Source organism: Salmo salar, chromosome 18 (genome assembly GCF_965601325.2).
Source record: "Salmo salar chromosome 18, fSalSal1, whole genome shotgun sequence".
NCBI classification, from domain to species: domain Eukaryota; kingdom Metazoa; phylum Chordata; class Actinopteri; order Salmoniformes; family Salmonidae; genus Salmo; species Salmo salar.
This window is the reverse complement of record NC_138308.1, coordinates 95,705,803-95,719,076: the sequence shown is the minus strand read 5'-3', so window position 1 is coordinate 95,719,076 and position 13,274 is coordinate 95,705,803. Positions and strand designations below refer to the sequence as shown.

General features: G+C 45.4%; 1 protein-coding gene across 1 annotated transcript in view; it reads right to left on the bottom strand.

Moving 5' to 3' along the window:
• LOC145861804 (short transient receptor potential channel 5-like) overlaps window positions 1–13,274 on the bottom strand; it is a 100,641-nt gene that overhangs the window by 53,119 nt on the left and 34,248 nt on the right. The window contains exons 4-6 of the mRNA XM_082965351.1: window positions 11,841–12,020; window positions 11,521–11,658; window positions 10,869–11,072 (exon numbers count right to left, since the gene is read on the bottom strand). Of these exons, the coding sequence (XP_082821477.1) occupies window positions 10,869–11,072; window positions 11,521–11,658; window positions 11,841–12,020 (522 nt within the window). The remainder of the gene's footprint in view (window positions 1–10,868; window positions 11,073–11,520; window positions 11,659–11,840; window positions 12,021–13,274) is intronic.

Below are 13,274 nucleotides of genomic sequence, written 5' to 3'. Positions count from 1 at the left end.
TCAAGGCCTACCTTCAAACTCAGTGCCACTTTGCTTGCCATCATGGGAAAATCAAAAGAAATCAGCCAAGACCTCAGAAAAACAATTGTAGACCTCCACAAGTCTAGTTCATCTTTGGGAGCAATTTCCAAATGCCTGAAGGTTCATCTGTACAAACAATAGTACGCAAGTATAAACACCATGGGACCACGCAGCCGTCATACCGCTCAGGAAGGAGATGCGTTCTGTCTCCTAGAGATGAACGTACTTTGGTGCGAAAAGTGCAAATCAATCCCAGAACAACAGCAAAGGACCTTGTGAAGATGCTGGAGGAAACAGGTACAAAAGTATCTATATCCACAGTAAAACGAGTTCTATATCGACATAACCTGAAAGGCCGCTCTGCAAGGAAGAAGACACTGCTCCTAAACCGCCATAAAAAAGACAGACTACGGTTTGCAACTGCAAATGGGGACAAATATCGTACTTTTTGGAGGAATGTCCTCTGGTCTGATGAAACAAAAATAGAAATGTTTGGCCATAATGACCATTGTTATGTTTGGAGGTAAAAGGGGGATGCTTGCAAGCCGAAGAACACCATCCCAACCATGAAGCACGGGGGTGGCAGCATCATGTTGTGGGGGTGCTTTGCTGCAGGAGGGACTGGTGCACTTCACAAAATAGATGGCATCATGAGGCAGGAAAATTATGTGGATATATTGAAGCAACATCTCAAGACATCAGTCAGGAAGTTAAAGCTTTGTTGCAAATGGGTCTTCCAAATGGACAATGACCCCAAGCATACTTCCAAGTTGTGGCAAAATGGCTTAAGGACAACAAAGTCAAGGTATTGGAGTGGCCGTCACAAAGCCCCGACCTCAATCCTATAGAAAATTTGTGGGCAGAACTGGAAAAGCATGTGCAAGGAAGGAGGCCTACAAACCTGACTCAGTTACACCAGCTCTGTCAGGAGGAATGGGCCAAAATTCACCAAACCTATTGTGGGAAGCTTGTGGAAGGCTACCCGAAACGTTTGACCCAAGTTAAACAATTTTAAGGCAATGCACCAAATACTAATTGAGTGTATGTAAACTTCTGACCGACTGGGAATGTGATGAAAGAAATAAAAGCTGAAATAAATCATTCTCTATGTTATTATTCTGACATTTCACATTCTTAAAATAAAGTGGTGATCCTAACTGACCTAAGACAGGGAATTTTTACGAGGATTAAAAGTCAGGAATTGTAAAAAACAGAGTTTAAATGTATTTGGCTATGGTGTATGTAAACTTCCGACTTCAACTGTATGTTTCCCATGCCAGTAAAGCCCCTTGAATTGGAGGGAGTGAGAGAGAGAGAGAGAGAGAAGTGGAGCAGAGGACATTTTTTTATGTTGTATTATTCAGCAACAATTTGATCTCCGTCAGATCTCTCTCTCTCTCTCTCTCTCTCTCTGTCCTCTCTCTTTTCTCTTTTCTCTCTCTGTTTATAGTTGTCTTTTTTCTCTGAGAGTGCCATACATGAGTTCATAAGATGTCAGCGTACTGGTACATTAGCATCCTGAGGCATTATAAGCGTGTATGTGCGTGTGTGTGTGTGCGTGTGTGTCCTGTGTGCGTGTACATGCGTGCATTTTCAGTGCTTTACAGCAGGACACATTTAGTTGAACTAAAACTACAAACCATACTCAACTCCTGCTTTCTCCTCAACTGTTCCCTTACTACTCCTCCATCTCTCACTGTTTCTCTCTCTGTCTCCCTCTCTCTCTCCCCCCCCTCTCTCGCTCTCTCTCTCCCCTCTCTCTCTCTCCCTCTCTCTGTCTCTCTGTCTCCCTCTCTCTGTCTCCCTCTCTCTGTCTCTGTCTCTCTGTCTCCCTCTCTCTGTCTCCCTCTCTCTGTCTCTCTCTCTCTGTCTCTCTCTCTCCCTCTGTCTCTCTCTACCTTTCTCTACCTCGCTCTCTCTCTCTCTCTCTACCTTTCTATACCTCGCTCGCTGTTTCTCTCTCTCTCTCTCTCTCTCTCTCTCTCTCTCTCTCTCTCTCTCTCTCTCTCTCTCTCTCTCTCTACCTCACTCACTGTCTCTCTACCTCTCTGTCTCTCTACCTCTCTCTCTGTCTCTCTACCTCTCTCTCTCTCTCTACCTCACTCACTGTCTCTCTACCTCTCTGTCTCTCTACCTCTCTCTCTGTCTCTCTACCTCTCTCTCTGTCTCTCTACCGTTCTCTCTCTGTCTCTCTACCGTTCTCTCTCTAACTCTCAATCTCTATCACTTTCACTCTTTCTCAATCATCCATCTCTTTTTGTCTCTCTTTCTTGTTCTTACTCTCTCCCTCTCTCTCTCCCTCTTTCTTTATCTCTCTCTCTCATCTCTCTCCATCGTGCGCTCTGCTGATTCTAAAAGAGCTGGAGGACTTAAGAGTTAGATCGATTCTCTTGTCAAGGCCCAGAGGAGAGAGAGGAGAGGGTAAAGGAGGGATGGAGAGATTCAGGGATAGAGAGATGGAGGAATGGGGGGACTGAGTTGATGAGGGGGAGAGTTGAGGGAGACAGCTATAGTGGGTGAGGAGAGGAGAGGATGAGGAGGGGAGAGTTGAGGGAGACAGCTATAGTGGGTGAGGAGAAGAGAGGGTGAGGACGGGAGATGGGGAGGGGGAAAGCTATTGTGGGAAGCTTGTGGAAGGCTACCCGAAACGTTTGACCCAAGTTAAACAATTTAAAGGCAATGCTACCAAATACTAATTGAGTGTATGTAAACTTCTGACCCACTGGGAATGTGATGAAAGAAATAAAAGCTGAAATAAATAATTCTCTCTACTATTATTCTGGCATTTCACATTCTTAAAATAAAGTGGTGATCCTAACTGATCTAAGACAGGGAATTTTTACTAGGATTAAATGTCAGGAATTGTGAAAAACTGAGTTTAAATGTATTTGGCTAAGGTGTATGTAAACTTCCGACATCAACTGTCTGTGAAGCTGGGAAGAGGGTGAGGAAAAGAGGAGGTGTGTTAGGGGGGAGGGTGAGGAGGAGGTGTGTTAGGGGGGAGGGTGAGGAAAAGAGGAGGTGTGTTAGGGGGGAGGGTGAGGAGGGGAGGTGTGTTAGGGGGGAGGGGGAGGAAAAGAGGAGGTGTGTTAGGGGGGAGGGTGAGGAGGAGGTGTGTTAGGGGGGAGGGTGAGGAGGAGGTGTGTTAGGGGGGAGGGTGAGGAGGGGAGGTGTGTTAGGGGGGAGGGTGAGGAGGGGAGGTGTGTTAGGGGGGAGGGTGAGGAGGGGAGGAGGTGTGTTAGGGGGGAGGGTGAGGAGGAGGGGAGGTGTTAGGGGGGAGGGTGAGGAGGAGGGGAGGTGTGTTAGGGGGGAGGGTGAGGAGGAGGTGTGTTAGGGGGGAGGGTGAGGAGGGAAGGAGGTGTGTTAGGGGGGAGGGTGAGGAGGGGAGGAGGTGTGTTAGGGGGGAGGGTGAGGAGGGGAGGAGGTGTGTTAGGGGGGAGGGTGAGGAGGGGAGGAGGTGTGTTAGGGGGGAGGGTGAGGAGGGGAGGAGGTGTGTTAGGGGGGAGGGTGAGGAGGAGGTGTGTTAGGGGGGAGGGTGAGGAGGAGGTGTGTTAGGGGGGAGGGTGAGGAAAAGAGGAGGTGTGTTAGGGGGGAGGGTGAGGAAAAGAGGAGGTGTGTTAGGGGGGAGGGTGAGGAGGGGAGGAGGTGTGTTAGGGGGGAGGGTGAGGAGGGGAGGAGGTGTGTTAGAGGGGAGGGTGAGGAGGGGAGGAGGTGTGTTAGGGGGGAGGGTGAGGAGGGAAGGAGGTGTGTAAGGTTTGGGATAGGGTTATGAATGGTTAAGTTAAAACAAGTGTGTGTGTGTGTGTGTGTGTGTGTGTGTGTGTGTGTGTGGTGTGTGTGTGTGTGTGTGTGTGTGTGGTGTGTGTGTGTGTGTGTGTGTGTGTGTGTGTGTGTGTGTGTGTGAGATGGAGCGATATGGCCTTCCTTAGTTGACAGTTTTTTCTGGAGAAGGCATATGTTAGCTTAACAACACCACACACACACACACACACACACACACACACACACACACACACACACACACACACACACACACACACACACCATTAGGGTCTGCTATGTCAACTGAAAGCCTGAACAGAGGGCTGTGATCGGTCAATGACACAACACACACCTCAGAGACTCATATACAGAGAAGAAGAAAGTTAAAGAGGTTTAGAAGCAGGTAGAACAAATGACAAGACAGGAAAATAGAGACAGAGAGAACTATTTGCACATGGTTACAACACTGTATACAGAAATGTCTTTATTCTTTTGGAACTTCTGTGTTTACTGTTCATTGTTTTATTGTTAATTTCACTTTTGTTTATTACCTACTTCACTTGCTTTGGCAATATTAAAATATGTTTCCCATGTTAATAAAGCCCCTTGAATTGAAATTTAATTGAGAGACAGAGAGACGAGAGAGAAGAGAGAGAGAGAGAGAATTTTCATGCAGAGCAGAATTAGGCCTATACCCGCTAATTATCAAAATCCAGAAAAGAGACGTTAAATTCAACAACCACCTAAAAGGAAGTGATTCTCAAACCTTCCTTAACAAAGCCATCACCTACAGAGAGATGAACCTGGACAGCAACACAATTAGACCCAACCAAATCATGAGAAAACAAAAAGATAATTACTTGACACATTGGAAAGAATTTACAAAAAAACAGAGCAAACTAGAATGCAATTAGGCCCTAAACAGAGAATACACAGTGGTAGATTACCTGACCACTGTGACTGACCCAAAATTAAGGAAAGTTTCCCTCAGATTACACAGATCCACAAAGAATTTGAAAACAAATTCCATTTTGGGTGAAATACCACAGTGTGCCATCACAGCAGCAAGATGTGTGACCTGTTGCCACAAGAAAAGAGCAACCAGTGAAGAACAAACAGCATTGTAAATACAACCCATATTTATGTTTATTTATTTTCCCTTTTGCACTTTAATTATTTGTACATCGTTACAACACGGTATATAGAATATAGAAATCATACGACATTTGTAATGTGTTTGTTCTTTTGGAACTTTTGTTAGTGTGTAATGTTTACTGCTAATTTTTATTGTTGATTTCACTTTTGTTTATTATCTACTTCGCTTGTTTTGGCAATGTAAACATATGTTTCCCATGGTAATAAAGCCCTTCAATTTAATTGAATTGAGAGAGAGAGAGATGAAGAGAGAGAGAGAGAGAGGAGAGAAGAGAGAGAGGAACAAAGACAAAGGTAGCTGCGGGGGAGAGATGTAAGGGTATCATGAGAAATAACAGAGCAGGTACTGGAAGTGACAGATGGATGGATGGAGGGAGGGAGGGAGGGAGGAGAGGATTGTAGATGACTATTACATAAGTGTACTACCGTACAGATGATGTCACTAGCCACCTGACCCAGACAGACAGACAGTGTGTCTGGTTAGGATGGTAATGTGGCGTCTGTGTGTTTGTAAACATCTGCCCAGAGTTCCTTCCTGTTTCTCCTCCAACCAGATGTTAGTTAATCATGACACACTAGTCTCTCTCTCTTTCTCTCTCTGTCTATCTGTCTCTCTCTCTTTCTCTCTGTCTGTCTATCTGTCTCTCTCTCTTTCTCTCTGTCTGTCTATCTGTCTCTCTCTCACTCTCTCTGTATCTGTCTATCTGTCTCTCTCTCACTCTCTCTGTATCTGTCTATCTGTCTCTCTCTCACTCTCTCTGTATCTGTCTATCTGTCTCTCTCTCACTCTCTCTGTATCTGTCTATCTGTCTCTCTCTCACTCTCTCTGTATCTGTCTATCTGTCTCTCTCTCACTCTCTCTGTATCTGTCTATCTGTCTCTCTCTCACTCTCTCTGTATCTGTCTATCTGTCTCTCTCTCACTCTCTCTGTATCTGTCTATCTGTCTCTCTCTCACTCTCTCTGTCTGTCTATCTGTCTCTCTCACTCTCTCTGTCTGTCTATCTGTCTCTCTCTCTTTCTCTCTGTCTGTCTATCTGTCTCTCTCTCTTTCTCTCTGTCTGTCTATCTGTCTCTCTCTCACTCTCTCTGTATCTGTCTATCTGTCTCTCTCTCACTCTCTCTGTATCTGTCTATCTGTCTCTCTCTCACTCTCTCTGTATCTGTCTCTCTCTCACTCTCTCTGTATCTGTCTATCTGTCTCTCTCTCACTCTCTCTGTATCTGTCTATCTGTCTCTCTCTCACTCTCTCTGTATCTGTCTATCTGTCTCTCTCTCACTCTCTCTGTATCTGTCTATCTGTCTCTCTCTCACTCTCTCTGTCTGTCTATCTGTCTCTCTCTCACTCTCTCTATCTGTCTATCTGTCTCTCTCTCTTTCTCTCTATCTGTCTATCTGTCTATCTGTCTCTCTCTCTCTCACTCTCTCTGTCTGTCTATCTGTCTCTCTCTCACTCTCTCTGTATCTGTCTCTGCCTGTCTCTCTCTGTCCCTCTCTGTCTCTCTCTCTCTCTCTCTCTCTCTCTCTCTCTCATCCCTAGCCAACACTTTACTTTTGTCATATGACAGACACAAGGGTGCATCTCTCTCCCTCCACCCCCTTATCTCTTGTCTCTATCCAGCCTGCTTGTGAGTAATGACAGTCTAGCATCCCTCTTTCCCTCCCTCTCTTCCTTCTCAGTCTCCCTCCCTCCCTCTCTCCCTCCCTCTCTTCCTTCTCCGTCTCCCTCCCTCTCTTCTCCGTCTCCCTCCCTCTCTTCTCAGTCTCCCTCCCCTCTCTCACTCTCCGTCTCTTCCTTCTCCCGTCTCCCCTCCCTCCCTCCCTCCCTTCTCAGTCTCCCTCCCTTCTCCCGTCTCCCTCCCTCTCTTCGCCGTCTCCCTCCCTCCCTCTCTTCTCAGTCTCCCTCCCTCTCTCCCTCCGTCTCTTCCTTCTCCGTCTCCCTCCCTCCCCTCCCTCCCTTCTCAGTCTCCCTCCCTTCTCAGTCTCCCTCCCTCTCTTCTCCGTCTCCCTCCCTCTCTTCTCCATCTCCCTCCCTCTCTTCTCCATCTCCCTCCCTCTCTTCTCTGTCTCCCTCCCTCTGTTCTCAGTCTCCCTCCCTCCCTTCTCAGTCTCCCTCCCTTCTCCATCTCCCTCCCTCTCTTCTCCATCTCCCTCCCTCTCTTCTCTGTCTCCCTCCCTCTGTTCTCAGTCTCCCTCCCTCCCTTCTCAGTCTCCCTCCCTTCTCCATCTCCCTCCCTCTTCTCAGTCTCCCTCCCTCTCTCTCCATCCCTCCCTCTCTTCTCCACTCCCGCCCTCTCTTCTCCGTCTCCCTCCCTCTCTCTCTTCTCCATCTCCCTCCCTCTCTCTCTTCTCCGTCTCCCTCCCTCTCTTCTCCGTCTCCCTCCTCTCTCTTCTCCGTCTCCCTCCCTCTCTCCTCCCTCTCTCTCGTCTCCCTCCTCTCTCTCTTCTCCATCTCCCTCCCTCCCTCTCTTCTCCATCTCCCTCCCTCCCTTCTCCATCTCCCTCCCTCCCTCTCTTCTCCATCTCCCTCCCTCTCTCTCTTCTCCGTCTCCCTCCCTCCCTTCTCCGTCTCCCTCCCTCCTCTCTCTTCTCCGTCTCCCTCCCTCCCTTCTCCGTCTCCCTCCCTCCAGACAGCTTCTGTGTGAGTAATGACAGTGGCTGAAGTCTCTACTGGTGACAGAAGATCCAGTCCCCACTATATTAATAAGTCTGTCAGAAAACAAACACAGTGGCAAGGGGAGAGAAGGCACTCTAGTTTATTTGATTTCCTACAAACAGCTGGCTAGAGAGAGAGAGAGAGAGAGAGAGAGAGAGAGAGAGAGAGAGAGAGAGAGAGAGAGAGAGAGAGAGAGAGAGAGAGAGAGAGAGAGAGAGAGAGAGAGAGAGAGAGAGAGAGAGAGAGAGAGAGAGAGAGAGAGAGAGAGAGAGAGAGAGAGAGAGAGAGAGAGAGAGAGAGAGAGAGAGAGAGAGAGAGAGAGAGAGAGAGAGAGAGAGAGAGAGAGAGAGAGAGAGAGAGAGAGAGAGAGAGAGAGAGAGAGAGAGACTGTGCAACCACTGCAGAACCTGAGAACGGAGCTGCATTGCATTTCCTGACAAAATGTCAAAAATATAAAACAATTAGAGAGTGTCATTTCCCCAAATTTGAAACCCCTTATTCAAGGTTTCAAAGACCCCTCTCTGATGAGGATAGGCTACCCGTCCTGTTGGGGGAGGACGCAGAGAGCTGTGGGTTGGCAGCGCACTACATTGCTGCCTGCCATAAGTTGAGGGACAGTGTCTGACAGACCAATAAACCTGCACATGTACTCTACTGTATGGCTATTGTTATTGTTGAATGTATGGTTATTTTGACACTTGGTTATTGTTGTTACTGTTGTCCCGTTGACAATATTTGATTCTCATTTTTTATTTATTTTTATATTGTAAATATCCAAAATAAGCTTTGGCAATATGTATATTGTTACGTCATGCCAATAAAGCGAATTGAATTGAATTGAGAGAAAGAGAGAGGGAGAGAGAGAGAGAAAGAGAGAGAAAGAGAGAAAGAGAGAGACAGAGAGAGAGGGAGAGAGAGAAACACAGAGTGAGGATCTTCTCAGGAGCAAACTGATGTTATCACTAAAGGATAACATCCTCTCCTGGGCCACATAACACTCAACATCCCTCTCTCACACCCCTTTCAACCCCCTCCATCTGACATCCATTATAACTCCTAAAACTTTAATCCCTTTCTTTCTCCTTCCTTTCATCCCTTCACCCAACTCCTGTCACATTCTTTCCATCGCAGTGTTCTCACCTCAGAACATTGCAGACAGTCCCTGCAGAGTACAATCCCCAGCATTCCTTCTCCCCCTCTCTCTGTCTGTCTCTGTCTGCCTCTGTCTGTCTCTGTCTCTCTGTCTGTCTCTCTGTCTGTCTCTGTCTCTCTGTCTGTCTGTCTCTGTCTGTCTCTCTGTCTCTCTGTCTGTCTGTCTGTCTCTGTCTCTCTGTCTCTGTCTCTGTCTGTCTCTCTGTCTGTCTCTCTCTCTCTGTCTTTGTCTGTCTGTCTGTCTGTCTGTCTGTCTGTCTGTCTGTCTGTCTGTCTGTCTGTCTGTCTGTCTGTCTGTCTGTCTGTCTCTCTGTCTTTGTCTCTCTGTCTCTCTCTCTCTCTCTCTCTCTCTCTCTCTCTCTCAATTCAATGCAAAGGGCTTTATGAGTACATTACCAAAGTAAGTGCCTTGCAAGTGGCGCAGCGTCTCGGTGCTAAAGGCGTTACTACAGACCCTGGTTCGATTCCAGGCTGTATCATCACCGGCCGTGATTGGGAGTCCCATAGGGCGGCGCACAATTGGCCCAGCGTCGTCCGGGTTTGGCCAGGGTAGGCCGTCTGTCGCGTCCTGACCAGTATATGGGTTATTGGTTATGGTAGTTTGGTCAGGACGTGGCAGGGGGTATTTGTTTTATGTGGTTTGGGGGTTGTGTGTATGTAGAGGGGTATTGTATTTATGGTTTCCGGGGTTTTTGGTGTATGTTCTTGTTTTGGTATTCTAGGTTTTCTATGTTGTGTATTTCTTTGTTGGCCGGGTGTGGCTCTCAATCAGGAACAGCTGTACATCGTTGTTTCTGATTGAGAGTCATATTTAGGGAGCCTGTTTTCACCTGTCTGTTTGTGGGTAGTTGTATTTGCACTGCTGTTGTTTAGCCTGCAAATCTTTTAGCTGTCGTTCTTTGTTTATTGTTTTTCCTGTGTTCTATTTAATAAATATAATTATGAGCACGCAACCCGCTGTGCCTTGGTCTCTACATTACGACACCCGTGACACCGTCATTGTAAATAATAATTTGTTCTTAACTGACTTGCCTCGTTAAAATAAAGGTTACATATAAATAAATAAATAAATAAATAAATAAAGTGGAATAGATAATAAACAATCAGAAATGAACAGAAAACACTACACTCACAAAAGTTTTAAACGAATAGAGACATTTCAAATGTTATATTATTGACTATGTACAGTGCTGTAACAATGTGCAAGTAGTTGAAGTATAGAAGGGAAGATCAATAAACAGGTAAATATGGGTTTTATTTACAACGTTGTTTGTGTTCCACTGGTTACCTTTCTGTCATGGCAACGGGCCACACATCTCACTGCTGTGATTACCTTTCTGTCATGGCAACGGGCCATACATCTCACTGCTGTGGTTACCTTTCTGTCATGGCAACGGGCCACACATCTCACTGCTGTGATTGTACACTGCAGTATTTTGCCTAACAGATACGGGATATCGGTTTCCAGTTCATTTTGTGAGCAGTGTGCACATAGCCTGTCTTCTCTTGAGAGTCAGGTCTGCCTACAGCGACCTTTCTCAATAGCAAGGCTATGCTCACTGAGTCTGTACATAGTCAAAGCTTTCCTTAAGTGTGGGTCAATCACAGTGGTCAGGTATTCTGTTAACCCAGGTTATGACCCCTCACTCAAAACTTTCTCCAGCATGGAGACAGTACCTCTAAACCAGGACTAAACTTACAGTAGTTAGTCTCCTACCTCTAAACCAGGACTAAACTTACAGTAGTTAGTGTCTCCTACCTCTAAACCAGGACTAAACTTACAGTAGTTAGTGTGTCCTGCCACTAAACCAGGACTAAACTTACAGTAGTTAGTCTCCTACCTCTAAACCAGGACTAAACTAACAGTAGTTAGTCTCCTACATCTAAACCAGGACTAAACTTACAGTAGTTAGTCTCCTACCTCTAAACCAGGACTAAACTTACAGTAGTTAGTTTATCCTACCACTAAACCAGGACTAAACTTACAGTAGTTAGTCTCCTACCTCTAAACCAGGACTAAACTAACAGTAGTTAGTCTCCTACATCTAAACCAGGACTAAACTTACAGTAGTTAGTCTCCTACCTCTAAACCAGGACTAAACTTACAGTAGTTAGTCTCCTACCTCTTTATGTTGGTACTTGATGGCCAGTTTGAGTTTGGCCAGGTCATGGCTTGTCTCTCTGGAGTCCAGTTCTTCACTGTCATCTCTGTGGTTCAGTATAGTCTCCAGCTCTCTGCTGCTCCTAGCCTGGTCCAGCAGGTCTTTAGCAAACAGCTTACACTGCTGAGACAGTTCCTCATACTCCTGACGGAACTCATTCTCCACCTAGGAAGAGGAATAAACAGGTTATTAACCATTATAAAGCCTTTATAACCATTTATAAACATGTTATGAACACCACACTGCTGAGACAGTTCCTCATACTCCTGACGGAACTCATTCTCCACCTAGGAAGAGGAATAAACAGGTTATTAACCATTATAAAGCCTTTATAACCCTTTATAAACATGTTATGAACACCACACTGCTGCGACAGTTCCTCATACTCCTGACGGAACTCATTCTCCACCTAGGAAGACAGTTATAACAGGTTAAACAATCTATTAAGAACTTATAATGCCTTTATGAAGGTTTTAGATTGCTGGGACAGCTCCTCGTTCTCTTGACGTAACTCATTCTCCACCTAGCGCAAGAATAAACAGTAATACACTGGTTGTAACCACCTATAAAGGTTTTCTAACCATATATATTTTAAACTGCTGGGGAAACAGACCTTGCTGAGTTCTTTGAGTTCCCAGCCCAGTCTGAAGGCAGTGAGGATGGGGTCTTCACTGGAGAGAGAGATGAGAGAGGGAGAGGCCAGTGCCTTATAGATGTTCAGACGAGACCTGGAGTGACGTAGGCTGTCTACCTACAGCGAGGAGACAGGGAGGAGAGGACGACAGTTATGCTATGTTAGTTAGTTAGTTAGTTAGTTATAGGTTCATGTATATGTTAATACTCTGAAACTTCAATGGAAACTTGACTTTCTTCATGTGTTTTGCTGGATGCATTTCAGGACAGAAAGGACAACAGATCAATAGAGAAGCTCACCTCAGAGCTAGAAACACACTGAACACAGTCACATCGTATCTGGTGAGGTCTGGGGATGGCCACCCTCCTCTGGACCAGTAGTTTAATGATCTCATAGTTGTTAGTGTGAGCTGCCAGGATAACAGGAGTGATGTCCGGAGTAAACTCTGAGAACTGACTGTCCATCATCAGAGAAGGGACCTGGAGAGGTAATAAACAATAAGAAACTAGTTATTAACAGTCTGTAAACAGCTTATAAACCCTTTATGACAGGAGTGATGTCCGGAGTAAACTCTGAGAACTGACTGTCCATCATCAGAGAAGGGACCTGGAGAGGTAATAAACAATAAGAAACTAGTTATTAACAGTCTGTAAACAGCTTATAAACCCTTTATGACAGGAGTGATGTCCGAGGTAAACTCTGAGAACTGACTGTGGTAGAAAGGGCAATAGTGGTTCAAATGAGTTTCATTCTCTATTTCTTCCAGGTCACAATATTTACATAGTGTTTCCTCTTCCATTTCACCACAATACCGACCTGTTTCAATACGCATATTCAAAATCCCTGATCTGACCTGTTTCAATACGCAGAGGCAAAATCCCTGATCTGACCTGTTTCAATACGCAGAGGCAATATCCCTGATGTGACCTGTTTCAATACGCAGAGGCAATATCCCTGATGTGACCTGTTTCAATACACAGAGGCAATATCCCTGATCTGACCTGTTTCAATACGCAGAGGCAATATCCCTGATCTGACCTGTTTCAATACACAGAGGCAATATCCCTGATGTGACCTGTTTCAATACACAGAGGCAATATCCCTGATCTGACCTGTTTCAATACGCAGAGACAATATCCCTGATCTGACCTGTGCACATAGCGATCTCTTGCTTTTAGGTAGGTTATACATAATATATCTCTCACACACCAATTCACCCTTAATCTTACATCTAGACGTTCCGCTAGCGGAACACCTGCTCCAATATCCAATGATAGGCGTGGCCGCGAATGACAAATTCCTCAAAAATACAAAAACTTCAATTTTTCAAACATATGACTATTTTACACCATTTTAAAGACAAGACTCTCCTTTATGTAACCACACTGTCCGATTTCAAAAAGGCTTTACAGCGAAAGCAAAACATTAGATTATGTCAGCAGAGTACCCAGCCAGAAATAATCAGACACCCATTTTTCAAGCTAGCATATAATGTCACAAAAAACAAAACCACAGCTAAATGCAGCACTAACCTTTGATGATCTTCATCAGATGACACGCCTAGGACATTATGTTATACAATACATGCATGTTTTGTTCAATCAAGTTCATATTTATATCAAAAAACAGCTTTTTACATTAGCATGTGACGTTCAGAACTAGCATACCCCCCCGCAAACCTCCGGTGAATTTACTAAATTACTCACGATAAACATTCACAAAAAACATAACAA